The sequence below is a fragment of the Ranitomeya variabilis genome, chromosome 3 (genome assembly GCF_051348905.1).
Source record: "Ranitomeya variabilis isolate aRanVar5 chromosome 3, aRanVar5.hap1, whole genome shotgun sequence".
NCBI lineage: Eukaryota > Metazoa > Chordata > Amphibia > Anura > Dendrobatidae > Ranitomeya > Ranitomeya variabilis.
Genome location: NC_135234.1, coordinates 417,868,380 through 417,885,756, shown reverse-complemented (window position 1 = coordinate 417,885,756; position 17,377 = coordinate 417,868,380). Strand labels below are relative to the sequence as shown.

General features: G+C 42.3%; 1 protein-coding gene across 5 annotated transcripts in view; it reads right to left on the bottom strand.

Moving 5' to 3' along the window:
• The window catches only part of TRIM37 (tripartite motif containing 37), a 146,066-nt gene that overhangs the window by 78,578 nt on the left and 50,111 nt on the right, over positions 1-17,377 (bottom strand). For all 5 annotated transcript variants that reach the window (XM_077296335.1, XM_077296336.1, XM_077296338.1 and 2 more), the window contains exons 8-10: positions 16,763-16,830; positions 13,831-13,955; positions 12,265-12,315 (exon numbers count right to left, since the gene is read on the bottom strand). In XM_077296335.1, coding sequence (XP_077152450.1) covers positions 12,265-12,315; positions 13,831-13,955; positions 16,763-16,830 — 244 coding nt within the window. The remainder of the gene's footprint in view (positions 1-12,264; positions 12,316-13,830; positions 13,956-16,762; positions 16,831-17,377) is intronic.

The window sequence follows — 17,377 nt, the reverse complement described above, 5'->3', positions numbered from 1 at the left end:
TGAACCCTTTAAGTACTTCATAGGAACTGAAACGTGGAAGGAAAAAAATGAACATTTAACTTTTTCTTGCAAACATTTTACTTCAGAACTATTTTATTTTTTATTTTCACAAGTGTAAAAAGGGAAAATGAACCACAAAATGTGTTCTGCAATTTCTCCTGAATACACCGATACCCCATATGTGGGGGTAAACCACTGTTTGGGAGCACAGCAGAGCTTGGAAGAGAAGGAGCGCCGTTTGACATTTTCAATGCAGAATTGGCTGGAATTGAGATCGGACGCCATGTTGCGTTTGGAGAGCCCCTGATGTGCCTAAACAGTGGAAACCCCCCACAGGTGACACCATTTTGGAAACTAGACCCCTTGAGGAACTTATCTAGATGTGTGGTGAGCACTTTGAACCCCCAGGTGCTTCACAGAAGTTTATAACATAAAGCTGTGAAAATAAAATTTTAAAAAAATCGCATTTCTTCTACAAAAATTATCTTTTCACCCCCAAATTTTTATTTTCACAAGGGTAACAGGAGAAATTAGACCACGAAAGTTGTTGTGCAATGTGTCCTGAGTACGCCGATACCCAATAAGTGGAGGTAAACCACTGTTTGGGCGCACGGCAGAGCTTGGAAGAGAAGGAGTTCCGTTTGACTTTTTCAATGCAGAATTGGCTGGAATTAAGATCGGACGCCATTTCGCGTTTGCAGAGCCCCTGATGTGCCTAAACAGTGGAAACCCCCCACAAGTGACCCCATTTTTGGAAACTAGACCCATTAAGGAACATATCTAGATGTGTGGTGAGCACTTTGAACCCCCAAGTGCTTCACAGAAATTTATAACATAGAGCCGTGAAAATCAAAAATCCTTTTTTTCTTCCTCAGAAATGATTTTTTTAGCTCGCAATTTTTTATTTTTTCAAGGGTAACATGAGAAATTGGTCCCCAAAATTTGTTGTCCAGTTTGTCATGAGTACAACTGTTTGGGGGACCACTGTTTGGGCACACATCGGGGCTCGGAAGGGAAGTAGTGACGTTTTAAAATGCAGACTTTGATGGAATGGTCTGCGGGCGTCATGTTGCATTGCAGAGCTCCTGATGTACCTAAACAGTCGAAACCTCCCACAAGAGACCCCCCAAGAACTAGATATGTGGTGAGCATTTTGAACCCCCAAGTGCTTCACAGAAGTTTGACACAGAGCCGTGAATTATTATTATTATTTTTTTTTCACAAAAATGATTTTTTTAGCTCCCAATTATTTTTTTATTGTCGCAAAGGTAACAGAACAAACTGGACCCCAAAAATTGTTGTCCAACTAGTACTTAGTACGCTGATGCCCCATATGTGGGGGTAAACCACTGTTTGGGCGCACGGCAGAGCTCAGACGGGAGGGAGCACCATTTGACTTTTTGAGCGCAAAATTGGCTGTATCGTTTGGAGACCCCCTGATGTACCTAAACAGTTGAAACCCGCCAAATTCTAACTCCAACCCTAACCCCAACACACCCATAACCCTAATCCCAACCCGATCCATAATCCTAATCAAAACCCTAACCATAACCCAAATCACAACCCTAACCCCAAAACACCCCTAACCCTAATCCCAACCCTAACCATAACCCTAATCAAAACCCTAAGCCCAACACACAACTAATCCCAACCCTAACCTCACACCTAACCCTAATCCCAATACATCCCTAACCCTAATCCCAAACGTAACCCTAATGCCAACCCTAACCCTAATCCAAACCCTAATCCCAACTCTAACCCTAACTTTAGCTCCAACCCTAACTTTAGCCCCAAGCCTAACCCTATCTTTAGCCCCAACCCTAACACTAACCCTAGCCCTAACTGGAAAATAGAAATACATACATTTTTTAAATTTTATTATATTTTCCTAACTAAGGGGGTGATAAGGGGAGGGGGGGTATTTTTTTTTTTGATCACTGTGATAGGATCTCTCACTGATCAAAATAAAACAAGAGGAAAAATCTTCCTCTGCCGGCAGAACACAGCGGGCGCACTGCGCACACCATTTTCTTACCAAAGCAAGAAGACGGCGGCCAGGAGAGGAAGGAGGACCCAGGGACACCGGTAAGTATGACAGCATCCCCTATTTCTCTGTCCTCTGATATGCGATCACATCAAAAGGACAGAGAATGACACTGCATTTTTTTTTTTTTTTGCGGTCGCCGGTAAACGGTTAATTACCGGCGATCACAAAACAGGGGTCGGTAAAAAACTGCGCATGCGCCCGCCATTTTTTTGCCGGAAGAAGATGGCGGCGCCCATGGGGAACCACGCAGAGCACCACGGGAGACGGGTGAGTATCAGGGGGCGATCAGGGACCCCATTTCTCTGTCCTCTGATATGCGATCACATCGGAGGACAGAGAAATTAAATGGCAAATCGCTTTCTTTTTTTTTGCGACTGCAGGTAAACTGTTAATTACCGGCGATCGCAACTCGGGGGTCGGTAAAAAACAACCCGAATCATGTTCTCTGGGGTCTCGGCTACCTCTGGCAACGGAGACCCCAGAGAAAATCCGACTCTGGGGGGGCGCTATACACTTTTTCCACAGCGCCGTTAATTAACGGCGCTGTGGTTTAAGTACCCTTAACAGTCGCCGTTAAAAGGCGTATCGGCGGTCGTTAAGGGGTTAAAATATCCTTTTATTTTTTTTAGGATGTCAGAAGGTTTAAAATTGTAGCAGCAATTTCATTTTTTCCAAGGAAATTTAGAAAACATGGCTTTTTTTTGGGACCTATTAAGTTTCAAAGTGACTTCGGGGTACCTACATGTTGTAAAATCCCCAAAAATTAAAACCTTTTTAAAACAGCACCCCTCAAGTATTCAAAACTGCTGTCTGGTAATTTATTATAAGCACCTTCGGGTGCTTTTGAGGAATTACTATAAAGTGGCATGACAGGAAGGAAAAATTTGATTTTTACCACCTAAAAGTAACTTCTGAACAGGCCATGTATAGTAGACTCTAAAGTCGTTATTTGGCCATGAATTGCCATGGCAGACATCAGGACCACACAATCATGATCTCAGTATGCCGAAGGGGTTAAAGAGGAAGCCCCCACACTCTTAACCATCTAGATGTGCCTGTAGTCACTATTGACAGCAGCATCTAAAAAGGTAAATAACTTTGGTTGGTGACAACACCAATTGAAGCTGATGCAGCAAGGTGTCAGCTATCGTGTACAACTGACCACTGCTGCATTTTCACCCATCAGCGGATGCTATTGCCTGATTTGTGAGGTCAGTAAAAAGTGGTCTCTAAGGGGTTAAATCTCAAGCTCACTATACAAACTTTTAAGAGCCCCACCATCAGGAGTTGAAGTTGTTTTTTAAAAAAAAAACAAAGTAAATTTCAATTAATAGATCTTGGAATAAAAAGAAGTTTCACAATTGGATGAGTTTATAACAAAAAATTTTTTTCCTGTGCTGAGATAATCTTACAGTTGTGGCCAAAAGTATTGACACCCCTGCAATTCTGTCAGATAATACTCAGTTTCTTCCTGAAAAGGATTGCAAACACAAATTCTTTGGTATTATTATCTTCATTTAATTTGTCTTAAATGAAAAAACACAAAAGAGAATGAAGCAAAAAGCAAAACATTGATCATTTCACACAAAACTCCAAAAATGGGCCAGACAAAAGTATTGGCACCCGCAGCCTAATACTTGGTTGCACAACCTTTAGCCAAAATAACTGCGACCAACCGCTTCCGGTAACCATCAATGACTCATTGCTGGCCACCTTAGAAGTCTCCAGTGCTTTCTCTCAAACCATTTTCTAGTGCTTTTTGAAGTGTGTTTTGGGTCATTGTCCTGCTGGAAGACCCATGACCTCTGAGGGAGACCCAGCTTTCTCACACTGGGCCCTACATTATGCTGCAAAATTTGTTGGTAGTCTTCAGACTTCATAATGCCATGCACACGGTCAAGCAGTCCAGTGCCAGAGACAGCAAAGCAACCCCAAAACATCAGGGAACTTCCGCCATGTTTGACTCTAGGGACCGTGTTCTTTTCTTTGAATGCCTCTTTTTTTATCCTGTAAACTCTATGTTGATGCCTTTGCCTAAAAAGCTCTACTTTTGTCTCATATGACCAGAGAACATTCTTCCAAAACGTTTTAGGCTTTTTCAGGTAAGTTTTGGCAAACTCCAGCCTGGCTTTTTTATGTCTCGGGGTAAAAAGTGGGGTCTTCCTGAGTCTCCTACCATACAGTCCCTTTTCATTCAGACGCCGACGGATAGTACTGGTTGACACTGTTGTACCCTCGGACTGCAGGGCAGCTTGAACTTGTTTGGATATTAGTCGAGGTTCTTTATCCAACATCCGCACAATCTTGCGTTGAAATCTCTTGTCAATTTTTCTTTTCCGTCCACATCTAGGGAGGTTAGCCACAGTGCCATGGGCTTTAAACTTCATAATGACACTGCGCACGGTAGACACAGGAACATTCAGGTCTTTGGAGATGGACTTGTAGCCTTGAGATTGCTCATGCTTCCTCACAATTTGGTTTCTCAAGTCCTCAGACAGTTCTTTGGTCTTCTTTCTTTTCTCCATGCTTAATGTGGTACACACAAGTACACAGGACAGAGGCTGAGTCAACTTTAATCCATGTCAACTGGCTGCAAGTGTGATTTAGTTATTGCCAACACCTGTTAGGTGCCACAGGTAAGTTACAGGTGCTGTTAATTACACAAATTAGAGAAGCATCACATGATTTTTCGAACAGTGCCAATACTTTTGTCCACCCCCTTTTTTATGTTTGGTGTGGAATTATATCCAATTTGGCTTTAGGACAATTCTTTTTGTGTTATTTCATTTAAGACAAATGAAGATAATAATAACAAAGAATTTGGGTTTGCAATCATTTTCAGGAAGAAACTGAGTATTATCTGACCGAATTGCAGGGGTGTCAATACTTTTGGCCACAACTGTATAAACGTGCCCCTGCTGTGTACTGTGTAATGGCTGTGTCTGACCGTCCAAGGACATGGTCTGATCTCCTGGGCATGGGAGGAAGGAAGAGAGAGAATACATATTGTATATTACAGCAGGGGATCACAGCTGATCCAGTATTCAAAGATCTATTAATTAACATTTAAAATTTTAAATATTTTTTCCCAGCGAACAGAGAAGACATCAGCACGATTTTGTAGTTTAAAGCAAAAATATGGCTGTAATAAAGATTAAATTGACAGCTTTGGTGTGAAGAAAAACACTTTGCTGTTCTTGTTTTATCACCAGTTGAAATTTTCTACTAATTAGATTTCGGTGCACAGGGGCCAGACTGTACACTGGGGGTTTTCTCCTCCCTGTCAGTGATTCTTCAGCCCCTCTGCCTGCCTCCAGGTCACTGCTGAGATTTCAGCCAGAGGATGCAGGTTAACCTTCAAATGGTGACTAAAGAACAACAACAAAAAGGATTTTTTCACCAAAGGTATCAATGTAATCTGTATTTCAGTGACATTACAGCCATGGCTTTACTTCATATTGCAAAATCATGCTGTCAGGTTCTATTTTCCCTCATAGGGTGAATAGGTCCGGGTGCCACTCAGAGATCCATGCTTAAAGAACAGAACAGAACAGAACATGCATTTTATGGGAGGTTTGTGCCTCCGATCCCCAGTTATCAATTTACAGGCTTAGTATGAATCACTGGCCACCACCCTCCCACCATCCGGAAGCCCAGGGGATGTTGCGAAGTCCCTTTATTGGTGAACCAGACGGAATGGTCCAACAGTGAGGTTGGTCCTATTGTGGTTGAGTCCCTTTGCCTTCAGCATGCTGCCATAGAAGTTCCACTCCCATTAATCAAGCTTCGCTTGATGGCTAACCACTGTTAACTACAGAGGCAATGTGGAAGTAGTAGACATATTTCCTAACATGAAACTGGGTGAAAAGCCCCTACTGGAGCGGTTTCTAGATAGCCCACTTCTCTCAGGGTTCTACACTTCCCATTAACAGTATACTAGTCTTTTCAGCATTTCTGACATTTTCATGCCAATTAAAACTTGTAGGAATCACAAATTGGGTCTAAACCTTATGAAGGCTCGCCAGTTCAAAGTCCCCCACTTAAGTGCTGAGGAGTGCAGAATTCCTACTAGGAGGGTTCTTTCTGTTAAGTCCGGGGTTCTAAAGACAGCACATAACATGGAACTGCGTAAGAAGCTGAAGAGGAGCGATAAATGAACATTCAAAATCTTAGGCTTTCAATGTGATGCCCTTGAAACTTGTCTCTTTAACCACTTAAGGGCCTAGCAATTTTCCGTTTTTTTGCACTTTCATTTTTTCCTTTTTATTCCAAGAGCCTTAGCTTTTCTTATTTTACAGTCGACACATGAGGGCTTGTTTCTTGTTGAAAAGTTGCAGTTTTAGAGGACATTCATTTACTTATAAAGTGTTTTTTTATACATATATTTGCATCCAGAAATATTTGGACAGTGACAAGTTGGGGAATTTTATCTATTTAACAAAACATATTCAAGATAGTTATAAAATCAACAAAGAGTTAAGGTGCAGACTGTCAGATATAATTTGAGGGTATTCACATCCTAATTGGAGTAAGGGTTTAGGGATTACAGCTCTTTAATAAGTAGCTACTGGTGATGAGCAAGTGTTCTCGTTGCTCGAGTGAACTCCGAATATTTGACTGCTCGGAGATTTAGTTTTCATCGCCGCAGCGGAATGATTTACAGCTACTAGCCAGCTTGATTACATGTGGGGATTCTCTAACAACCAGGCAACCCCCACATGTACTTATGCTGGCTAGTAGCTGTAAATCATTCAGCTGCCGCGATAAAAACTAAAATCTCCGAGCAGTCATAAAATACTCGGAGGTCACCCGATCGTGCTTGGGAAAACCCGAGCAACGAGTACACTCGCTCATCACTAGTAGCTACCTCTTTATAAAAGGGACCAAAAGCTCTTTAATGGGCTGCATGTGCTATTCCCTCATTAATTACCGTAATCATCAATTAAGCAGGTAAAAGGGCTGAACCCGGTACTATGGCAGAGAAACAGACCATCATAAAGCTGAAAAGAAAATTAAGACAACCATCAGATAGATAATAGAAATGTTAAAGAGAGGCCAAACCAACATATTCTGCAAAAAAACAACAAAAAAGCACATCTACCAAAGTGAAAAACACTCGCTAGGAAGTAGGTATTTCAGTGTCTAAGACTACCATAAAGATACTTCACGAGAGCAAATACAGAGCGTTCGACACATGGTCCAAACTATTAAATCAGCCTTTAAAATAGAAAGGCCAAATTAGACTTTGCCGACAAACATCTAAAGAAACCAGTTCAGTTCTGGAAAAGTTTTCTTTGGACAGATGAAAATAAGATCAACCAGTACCAAAATGATGGGAAAGTATGGAGAAGGCCTGGAACGGCTTATGATCCAAAGCACACCACATCCTCTTTAAAACATGGTGGTGGCTGTGTGATGGCCTGAGCATGCATGGCTTCTAATGGCACAGGGTTTATTGATGATGTGACTGAAGACAAAAGCAGCCGGATGAATTCTGAAGTGTACAGGGCTATACTTTCTGCTCAGATTCAACCAAATGCACCATGGCTGATTGGACAGCGCTTCATAGTACAGATGGACAATGACCCAAAACATACTGTGAAAGCAACCCAGGAGTTTAAGGCAAAGAAGAGACATTTTCTGCAATAGCTGAGTCAATCACCAGATCTCAACCCCATCGAGTATGCATTTCACATGCCAAAGACAAAACTTAAGGCAGAAAGGCCCACAAAGAAGCAGCAACTGAAGTCAGCTGTAGTAAAGGCCTGGCAAAGCGTCACAAAGGAGGAAACCTAGTGTTAGCGATCAGAGTTCATTCTGAACGCATCAGTTACTCTCAGGTGCTGGCTATACAACACATCCAGCACGCTTGTTTTAAAGAGCTGACTCAGCACCTAGAGTCTGTTCCATACATGCAGTACGTATCCGCCAAGGTGATAAGGAAATTCAGTGCTTCACTTCCATAGCCTCAAGAGTGTCGCACTCAGCCAGCCACACACATTAAAGGGTCGGACATTGACTTATGGTGTAACTATCACTTCTAAGTGGTCCTAGAAAGATATCCATCTTGGAGAACAAAAAAAAAACCAAAAGAACAAAAAATTCACTTATCCTGCCATTTAGCATTGCCTGTAAAATGCCATAATCAGCTGGTGTCTTTAAGGAGAACTAAAACCTCCCCCATTTTATTTTGAAGAACCTGACCTCAAACACTGACTTACCATCAAAAAAAGTAATTCACAACAAGATAAACATACATGTGCTTCTCACAAAATAAGAATATCCTCAAAGTTAATTTCAGTTCTTCAATACAAAACGTGAAACCCATCTTATATCGATTCAGTACAAAAAGAATTATCTATTTCACGTGTTTATTTCTGTTAATGTTGATGAATATGGCTTACAGCCAATGAAAACCCAAAAGTCATTACTTCAGAAAATTAGAATACTTTATAACACCAGCTTGAAAAATGATTTTAAAATCCGAAATGTTGGCCTACTGAAATGTATATTCAGAAAATTCAATTACTGCATCAATGTGGCATGGCATGGAGGCGATCAGCGTGTGGCACTGCTGAGGTGTTATGGAAGCCCAGGTTGCTTTGATAGCAGCCTTCAGCTCATCTGCATTGTTGGGTCTGGTGTCTCATCTTCCTCTTCACAATACCCCATAGATTCTCTATGAGGTTAAGGTCAGACAAGTTTGCTGGCCAATCAAGCTCAGTGATACTGTTGTTTTTAAACCAGGTATTGGTACTTTTGGCAGTGTGGACAGGTGCCAAGTCCTGCTGGAGAATGGAATCTCCATCTCTGAAAAGCTTGTCGGCAGAGGGAAGCATGAAGTGCTCTAAACATTTCCTGGTAGATGGCTGCACTGACTTTTCTTGATAAAACACAGTGGACCTACAGTTGTGGCCAAAAGTATTGACACCCCTGCAATTCTGTCAGATAATACTCAGTTTCTTCCTGAAAATGATTGCAAACACATTCTTTGGTATTATTATCTTCATTCAATTTGTCTTAAATGAAAAAACACAAAAAGAATTGTCCTAAAGCCAAATTGGATATAATTCCACACCAAACATAAAAAAGGGGGTGGACAAAAGCATTGGCACTGTTCGAAAAATCATGTGATGCTTCTCTAATTTGTGTAATTAACAGCACCTGTAACTTACCTGTGGCACCTAACAGGTGTTGGCAATAACTAAATCACACTTGCAGCCAGTTGACATGGATTAAAGTTGACTCAACCTCTGTCCTGTGTCCTTGTGTGTACCACATTGAGCATGGAGAAAAGAAAGAAGACCAAAGAACTGTCTGAGGACTTGAGAAACCAAATTGTGAGGAAGCATGAGCAATCTCAAGGCTACAAGTCCAGCTCCAAAGACCTGAATGTTCCTGTGTCTACCGTGCACAGTGTCATCAAGAAGTTTAAAGCCCATGGCACTGTGGCTAACCTCCCTAGATGTGGACGGAAAAGAAAAATTGACAAGAGATTTCAACGCAAGATTGTGCGGATGTTGGATAAAGAACCTCGACTAATATCCAAACAAGTTCAAGCTGCCCTGCAGTCCGAGGGTACAACATTGTCAACCAGTACTATCCGTCGGCGTCTGAATGAAAAGGGACTGTATGGTAGGAGACTCAGGAAGACCCCACTTTTTACCCCGAGACATAAAAAAGCCAGGCTGGAGTTTGCCAAAACTTACCTGAAAAAGCCTAAAACGCTTTGGAAGAATGTTCTCTGGTCAGATGAGACAAAAGTTGAGCTTTTTGGGCAAAGGCATCAACATAGAGTTTACAGGAGAAAAAAAGAGGCATTCAAAGAAAAGAACACGGTCCCTAGAGTCAAACATGGCGGAAGTTCCCTGATGTTTTGGGGTTGCTTTGCTGCCTCTGGTACTGGACTGCTTGACCGTGTGCAGGGAATTATGAAGTCTGAAGACTACCAACAAATTTTGCAGCATAATGTAGGGCCCAGTGTGAGAAAGCTGGGTCTCCCTCAGAGGTCATGGGTCTTCCAGCAGGACAATGACCCAAAACACACTTCAAAAAGCACTAGAAAATGGTTTGAGAGAAAGCACTGGAGACTTCTAAGGTGGCCAGCAATGAGTCCAGACCTGAATCCCATAGAACACCTGTGGAGAGATCTAAAAATGGCAGTTTGGAGAAGGCACACTTCAAATATCAGGGACCTGGAGCAGTTTGCCAAAGAAGAATGGTCTAAAATTCCAGCAGAGCATTGTTAATGGAAGCGGTTGGTCGCAGTTATTTTGGCTAAAGTTTGTGCAACCAAGTATTAGGCTGAGGGTGCCAATACTTTTGTCTGGCCCATTTTTGGAGTTTTGTGTGAAATGATCAATGTTTTGCTTTTTGCTTCATTCTCTTTTGTGTTTTTTCATTTAAGACAAATTAAATGAAGATAATACCAAAGAATTTGTGTTTGCAATCATTTTCAGGAAGAAGCTGAGTATTATCTGACAGAACTGCAGGGGTGTCAATACTTTTGGCCACAACTGTACACCAGCAGATGACATGGCTCCCAAACCATCACTGATTGTGGAAACTTCACACTAGACCTCAAGCAGCTTGAATTGTGTGCCCCTCCACTCTTCCTACAGACTCTGGGACCTCGATTTCCAAATGAAATGCAAAATTTACTTTGATCTGAAAACAACATCTTGGTAAGACTTCTGGCGTTGTCTATTGGTCATGAGTGGCTTGACACAAGGAATGCGACAATTGTAGCCCACATCCTGGATATGTCTGGGTGTGGTGGCTCTTGAAGCAATGACTCCAGCAGACAGTCCACTCCTTGCGAATCTCCCCCAAATTTTTGAATGGCCTTTTCTTAACAATCCTTTCAAGGCTGCGGTTATACCGGTTGCTTGTGCACCTTTTTCTTACACACTTTTTCCTTCCACTAAACTTACCATTAATATGCTTGGATTCAGCACTGAATAGCCAGCTTCTTTAGTAATGACCTTTTGTGGCTTACCCCCCTTGTGGAGTGTGTCAGTGACTGCCTTCTGGACATCTCTCAAGTCAGTAGTCTTTTCCATGATTGTGGAGCCTACTGAAACAGACTAAGGGACCTTTTTTAAACGCTTACGATGCATTTGCAGGTGTTTTTTGTTAATTCTAATTTACTGAGATAATTACTTTTGGGTTTTCATTGGCTGCAAGCCATAATCATTAACAGAAAAACACAGGACATAGATCACCCGGTTTGTAATTACTCTATATAATATACGAGTTTCATTTTTTGTATTGAACTGAACTAAAATTAACCTTTTGAGAATATTCTAATTTTGTGAGAAGCACCTGCATGTATTAGAGCAAGCAGATTACATAGTACCAAGTAACGGTGGGGGAAGATCCTGTTACCAGTAACAAAATACATCTGTGAAATTATAAAGTATGACATGGAAATAACAACCATTTTTCACACGGGTTTCTGTATGGAGAGAAAATTGCAATTGAATTTTACAGACCGATTTTGAAATCTGATTTTACAGTGGTGGTGGATAGACATGCATCGGAAATAATAAAAGTTCATTTTTGCCATGACAGATGATGGCTTCCAACCAATATTTTAAATGAGAATCTGCCCTTTAGCGTGCCATGTGTTCAGAAAGCAATAACCGTGATAGATATGCTTTCACGATAAAGCTATAGGGTTGGAAAATGCTGTGTGCTGCAAAGACGAGCAGGATTCTTTCTACGATGTAAGATTACACTGGCATCTGCATTTCCAAAATATCACATTTGGATGTCATTGTATCGTCACATCTCACACAAGAGCTGAATGTCCAACCTGGCACATAAGTCAATAAGGCCAATTACATGGAGAGGGTAGAAGTATTAGTGCGTTCTCATTTACAGAAATTTCTCTAACACTTTAGATATCATTTGTAGTCACACAATCTAAAAACTGCTACACATTCTTCACAGTTATATTAGTTCATATGTAAATCTTTGTATATGTCCCACGCACTACACATAAGACAGCATGGAAAAGGAAAAATAAAAGTACAGGTCATGACACCAGACGTCAGGTTCTGCTTGAAAGCATCACTGACGTTTCCTTGGAATGTAAAAAGGTTATCATTTCTATAGATAGATAGATAGATAGATAGATAGATAGATAGATAGATAGATAGATAGATTTATTATGCACACACACTAATGTCATGAATCAGTGAAGTAGAGTATACCTGAAGTTTTCCAGCACAAATGTGGTTGAATCATAGGAAGGAACGAGTTCGCTGCAGAAAAAAATACAAGTGTAGAGGCAGGTGAGCAAAAGATGGCAGATAATACATTTATGCAACTGAGCCAAGTATTTGGAGTTAAAATATCAGCATAGTGAAATCCTAATTCTTCATAGCTATATAGAAAATAGACAGACGTGTAACAAAGTTCATGAATCCCAACTTGGCTCCAACCTACCATGTGCCAATTACAATCAAAGCATTTTATTCTGTATAAGGGTACTTTTTCACACTTGGGTCATGTGGCATCCGTCACAATCCGTCGTTTTGGACAAAAAACAGATCCTGCAAATGTGCTCGCAGGATGAGTTTTTTGCCCATAGACTTGTATTGCCGACGGATCGCGACGGATGGCCACACGTCGCGTCCGTCGTGCACCGGATCCGTTGTGTTTTGGCGGACCGTCGTCATGAAAAAACGTTCAACTTTTTTTGTACGTCGCGTCCGCCATTTCTGACCGTGCGTGAGCGGCCGGATCTCCGCCCCCTCCTCCCCGGGACATAGACTGGGCAGCGGATGAGTTGAAAAACTGCATCCGCTGCCCACGTTGTGCAAAATTTTCACAACGTGCGTTGGTACGTCGGGCCAACGCATTGCGACGGCCCCGTACCGTTGCAAGTGTGAAAGTAGCCTTAGAGAGGTCTCAAGACTTTCCCTCCCCATCCACTTACCCCCATGAATTATTCCCTGTGTGCAACTGCTTGCTCTACGTCCCCCTACAGCTACGCCTCACCACGAGGATTAGATCAATAAGGCAAAGCCATTAAGATACAAGTAGACGAGACCCATATATTAGAGCCAGAAAACAGATCTTCATTTGGCATGTTCCATAAGGACACTTTCAGGGTAACACACAAGCTTGTGGTCCCCTGTTGTACAAGCCTTCAACGGCTTAAAGTTTTTTAATTAGCCACGGCCCCAGTTCGCTGCGTCCAAAGCGCGGCCGTCTATTAAAAGCAGGTGAATCCGCATGTGTTCACTGAAACATGCGGATTCACTGCGGTCATTACGTTCTATTGGTGGGGTCTCCGCAAGAGAAATCAACATTCTGCAGTCTGGAGAGATGCGTCGCATGTCAGTCTCCACGGGTGATCCGTGCGCATCTGTGGATACATAATGGACATGGGATTTCTAGAAACCCCATCCACTATACTGTAACATCTGGCTGCTGGGAGTTTGACGCTGCATAAGTACGCAGCATCAATCCTGCAGCAACTCCGGATAGTGGGCACATACCCTAACAGACACTGGGAAACTGGGACATGGCGGGAATTCTGCCCAGGACCTGGGGAGAGTGAGTAACTCAGGGTTTTTCTGAAAATAGAAAACCCCTGTTATGTTGGATGCCAGGGGAACCCAGTAATCACCAGTACAGGTTCTGAAGCCCCTGTTTCTCCTAACCTGTGGGACTGCAGAAGAAGTCGCCCCATACAACTATAGGCATTATGGAATATGCCAAAACAGGTTACTAGCATAAAAAAAGTAAGTAAAGCACTTTTTCTTTGGTACCTTGTGAAATCTGGTGGTACTGGGGTAGTGACAAATGAAGCCATGGGCTTTCTGTGAACTTGCTGGAACATCATTAGAATTTCTGGACTCTTTGAGATGAGTTCACTTTTACTGCACGATCGAAGCTGCAAAATAAAGATGACAAATATACACAATACAACAACATTAATTTATGAGCTTCAAGAGGAACGCTGCACTTTTCTTTGCAGACTGAAGACAACAATGGGGACAAATTTTTAGGAAGAATTTTAGACTAACACCCTTGAACTTATTTTTCGAGACAAAGACACTTAGCACAGGAGCATGGTCGAATAACACCTCATGTTCAATCATCATGAACTGAAACCTTTAAATATTTTCTAAAAACACAGCCAGTACAATCCCCCACTATATTCAGTGCAAAAATAAATTCCTTGTATAGAAAACATATGTCAAAGTGCACTGCTATGGAAGGAAAAAGATTAGCATATAGCTGGAAAAAATTGTGTAATATATTCAGGAGAATGAGCAACAAGACAAAGAATAAATCTGTAGAAAGCCATAAAACACCTCCTTACTCCATTCCTAAATACACAAAATACTTAAATCAGTCACCAGGTTTTTTTTTCCTTCTAATCTGAGAGCAGCATAATGTAGAAAGAGAGACCCCAGTTCCAGTGATGTCACTTACTAGGCCGCTTGCTGTATTTTTCATAATATCACTTTTTGTCAGCATTAGACTATCACTACAAGACTAGAAAACCTGCTGCCAAGTAGTCCTCCAAACTTCACAGTCCTCCTCTGCATAACCCCACTGCACCCCCACAACTGATTGGCAGCTGTGTACCCTGTGCCTAGGCAGAAAGCTGCCAATCAGTGGTGTAGGCGGGGTTATACAGAGCTCAGCATTCAGGGAACTACTAAATCTGCAGCAGAGAAACAGGAATGTTATCAAAATGATAGCAAGCAGCTCAGTGAGTGACACATAGCTGTAATCAGGGTCTCTGTCCCTACATTATGATGCTCTCAGATGGAGTAGCACAAACCTTGTTACAGAAACCCTTTAATAACTTAGGTGTCCGAGTCAACAAAGAATAAGGTAGGTGCTTGTTAGTAACTTATCTGTCTTTTTCTGAGCCCCTCTCAGTTGATTTATGAACACATGATGTTTAAGTACACACTTGAAGCAGTTTGTGGTCATAAAGTAAGAGGAAACCAAGAAAAGATTGACAAGTGTTATAAATTTCTAGTTAGAGAATTCTGACTGACAAATTCCCAGTTCTCTCATTCTTCAGCCAGTAACATGCAGGGAAGCAGAGAGCCTGTAAAGTACAAACTGTGCAAATTTGATGTCTTTAGAGAAGGACAAAAAACTATTTTGAAGGTTGTGATGCAGCATAAGCCACAGAAAGGAGCGGCTCCAGACTAATTCATTGTACTTGAAGTATCGGACGCATCTGAGACTACTAGCACTACTCACACTGCCATCATGTTGCACATATGGTATATACCCCTTTTGGGATTACTGTTGTTCAATTTATCTACATTAGGCATGTTTGGCCCCTGCTCATACTCTCATATATAGAGTGTGTTATCACTCCTGTTACTGCCTTGTGTCATATACACACACTGTGTTTTTTTTGTTCAGTCCAGGTGTCCCACCTATTGTTTGTTTGTGGTGCTCACTGGTTTTTATTTAACCCTTTTCTGCCAGCTGACGGGATAGTACGTCAGCTGGCAGTATCCCCCGCTTTGAGGTGGGCTCCAGCAGTAAGCCCACCTCAAAGCCGCGATATGTCAGCTGTTTTGAACAGCTGACATGTGCACGCAATGCGCACGAGCGGAATCACGATCCGCCCGCACCCATTAACTAGTTAATTAACTCCCATTAACTCTGACAGCGGCATTTAACAAGTGCTGCCGGCCGCGCGGCCAGAAGTACGCGCACCGCTGACCCCCGTCACGTGATCGGGTGTCATCACTGCGTTGCCATCACAACCAGAGGTCTCCTTCAGACCTCTATTGTTGTTGATGGCAGATTGCTATGAGCGCCACCCTGTGGTTGGCGCTCATAGCAAGCCTGTAATTCTGCTGCATAGAGGAGATCTGTGCATTACCTCTATGCAGCAGAGGCGAACCAGTTGCGGATGCTTCTAGCCTCCCATGGAGGCTATTGAAGCATGCTAAAATTAAAAAAAAAAATAAAAATAAAAGTTCAAAACACCCCCCTTTCGCCCCAATCAAAATAATAAAAAAAAAAAAATCAAACCTACACATATTTGGTATCGCTGCGTTCAGAATCGCCCAGTCTATCAATAAAAAGAAAGGGATTGACCTGATCACAAAATGGCGCAACGAGAAAAAAAATCAAAACTACCATATCACGTTTTTTTGGTCGCCGCGACATTGCATTAACATGCAATAACAGGCGATCAAAAGAACGTATCTGTACAAGGTGGTATCATTAAAAACGTCAGCTCGGCACTCAAAAAATAAGCCCTCACCCAACCCCAGATCACGAAAAATGGAGACGCTACGGGTATCGGAACGGAAAATTGCGCATTTTTTTTAACCAAACTTTGGATTTTTTTTTTTTACCGGGAAAAGGTCAGAGGCCCAGCACCTGCACACTGCAGTACTTTGTCTGCCCGCAACAGGGCAGATAAAGTACGCCTGCACCAGACCCGCAGCGTGAAGACAAAAAGAGGACGTCATCGTATGAAGATGGGAGGCCACGGACCGCTACGCCCATCGGACTGGACCGGGACCGCCCCTGGGTGAGTATAATCTAACCTCTTTTTCTCATCTTCTAGGATACATCGGGGGCTTATTTACAGCATTACACAATGCTGTAGATAAGCCCCTGATGCCAGTGGGCTTAGCCGACCTTCGATTTCTGGGGTGACAGGTTCCCTTTAACTGGAAATAGTCAATACATAAACTTATTATTTACCTGATGCTCAACCTCTTGCAAGAGGGATTCCAGAAGTTCAGTTTCTTGTGTAAGAGAGGTTTTCTGACCTAAAACGATAGAAACTACGTATAAACGCACACATGGTTTGTAAATAGATATCTAATATATAAAGCTGTGGCTGTGTGTGTGTGTGTGTGTGTGTGTGTGTGAGAGTGTGTGTGTGTGTGTGTGTGTGTGAGTGTGTGAGTGTGTGAGTGTGTGAGTGTGTGTGTGTGTGTGTGAGTGTGAGAGAGAGAGTGTGTGTGTGTGTGTGTGTGTGTGTGTGTGTGTGTGTGTGTGTGTGTGTGTGTGTGTGTGTGTGTGTGTGTGTGTGTGTGTGTGTGTGTGTCCGGGATTGGCGTCTGCACCATCGCAGCTATAGCCACAAAATTTTGCACAGTCACACGTCTGGACCCTGAGAGCGTTATAGGCTATGCTGTGAGGCGAAATAGGGATTTTTGTGTACTCACCATATAATCCTTTTCTCCGAGCCATTCATAGGGGGACACAGACCGTGGGTGTATGCTGCTGCCACTAGGAGGCTGACACTAAGTGATACAAAGAAAGTTAGCTCCTCCCCTGCAGTATACACCCTCCTGCTGGCTCTCAGCTAAC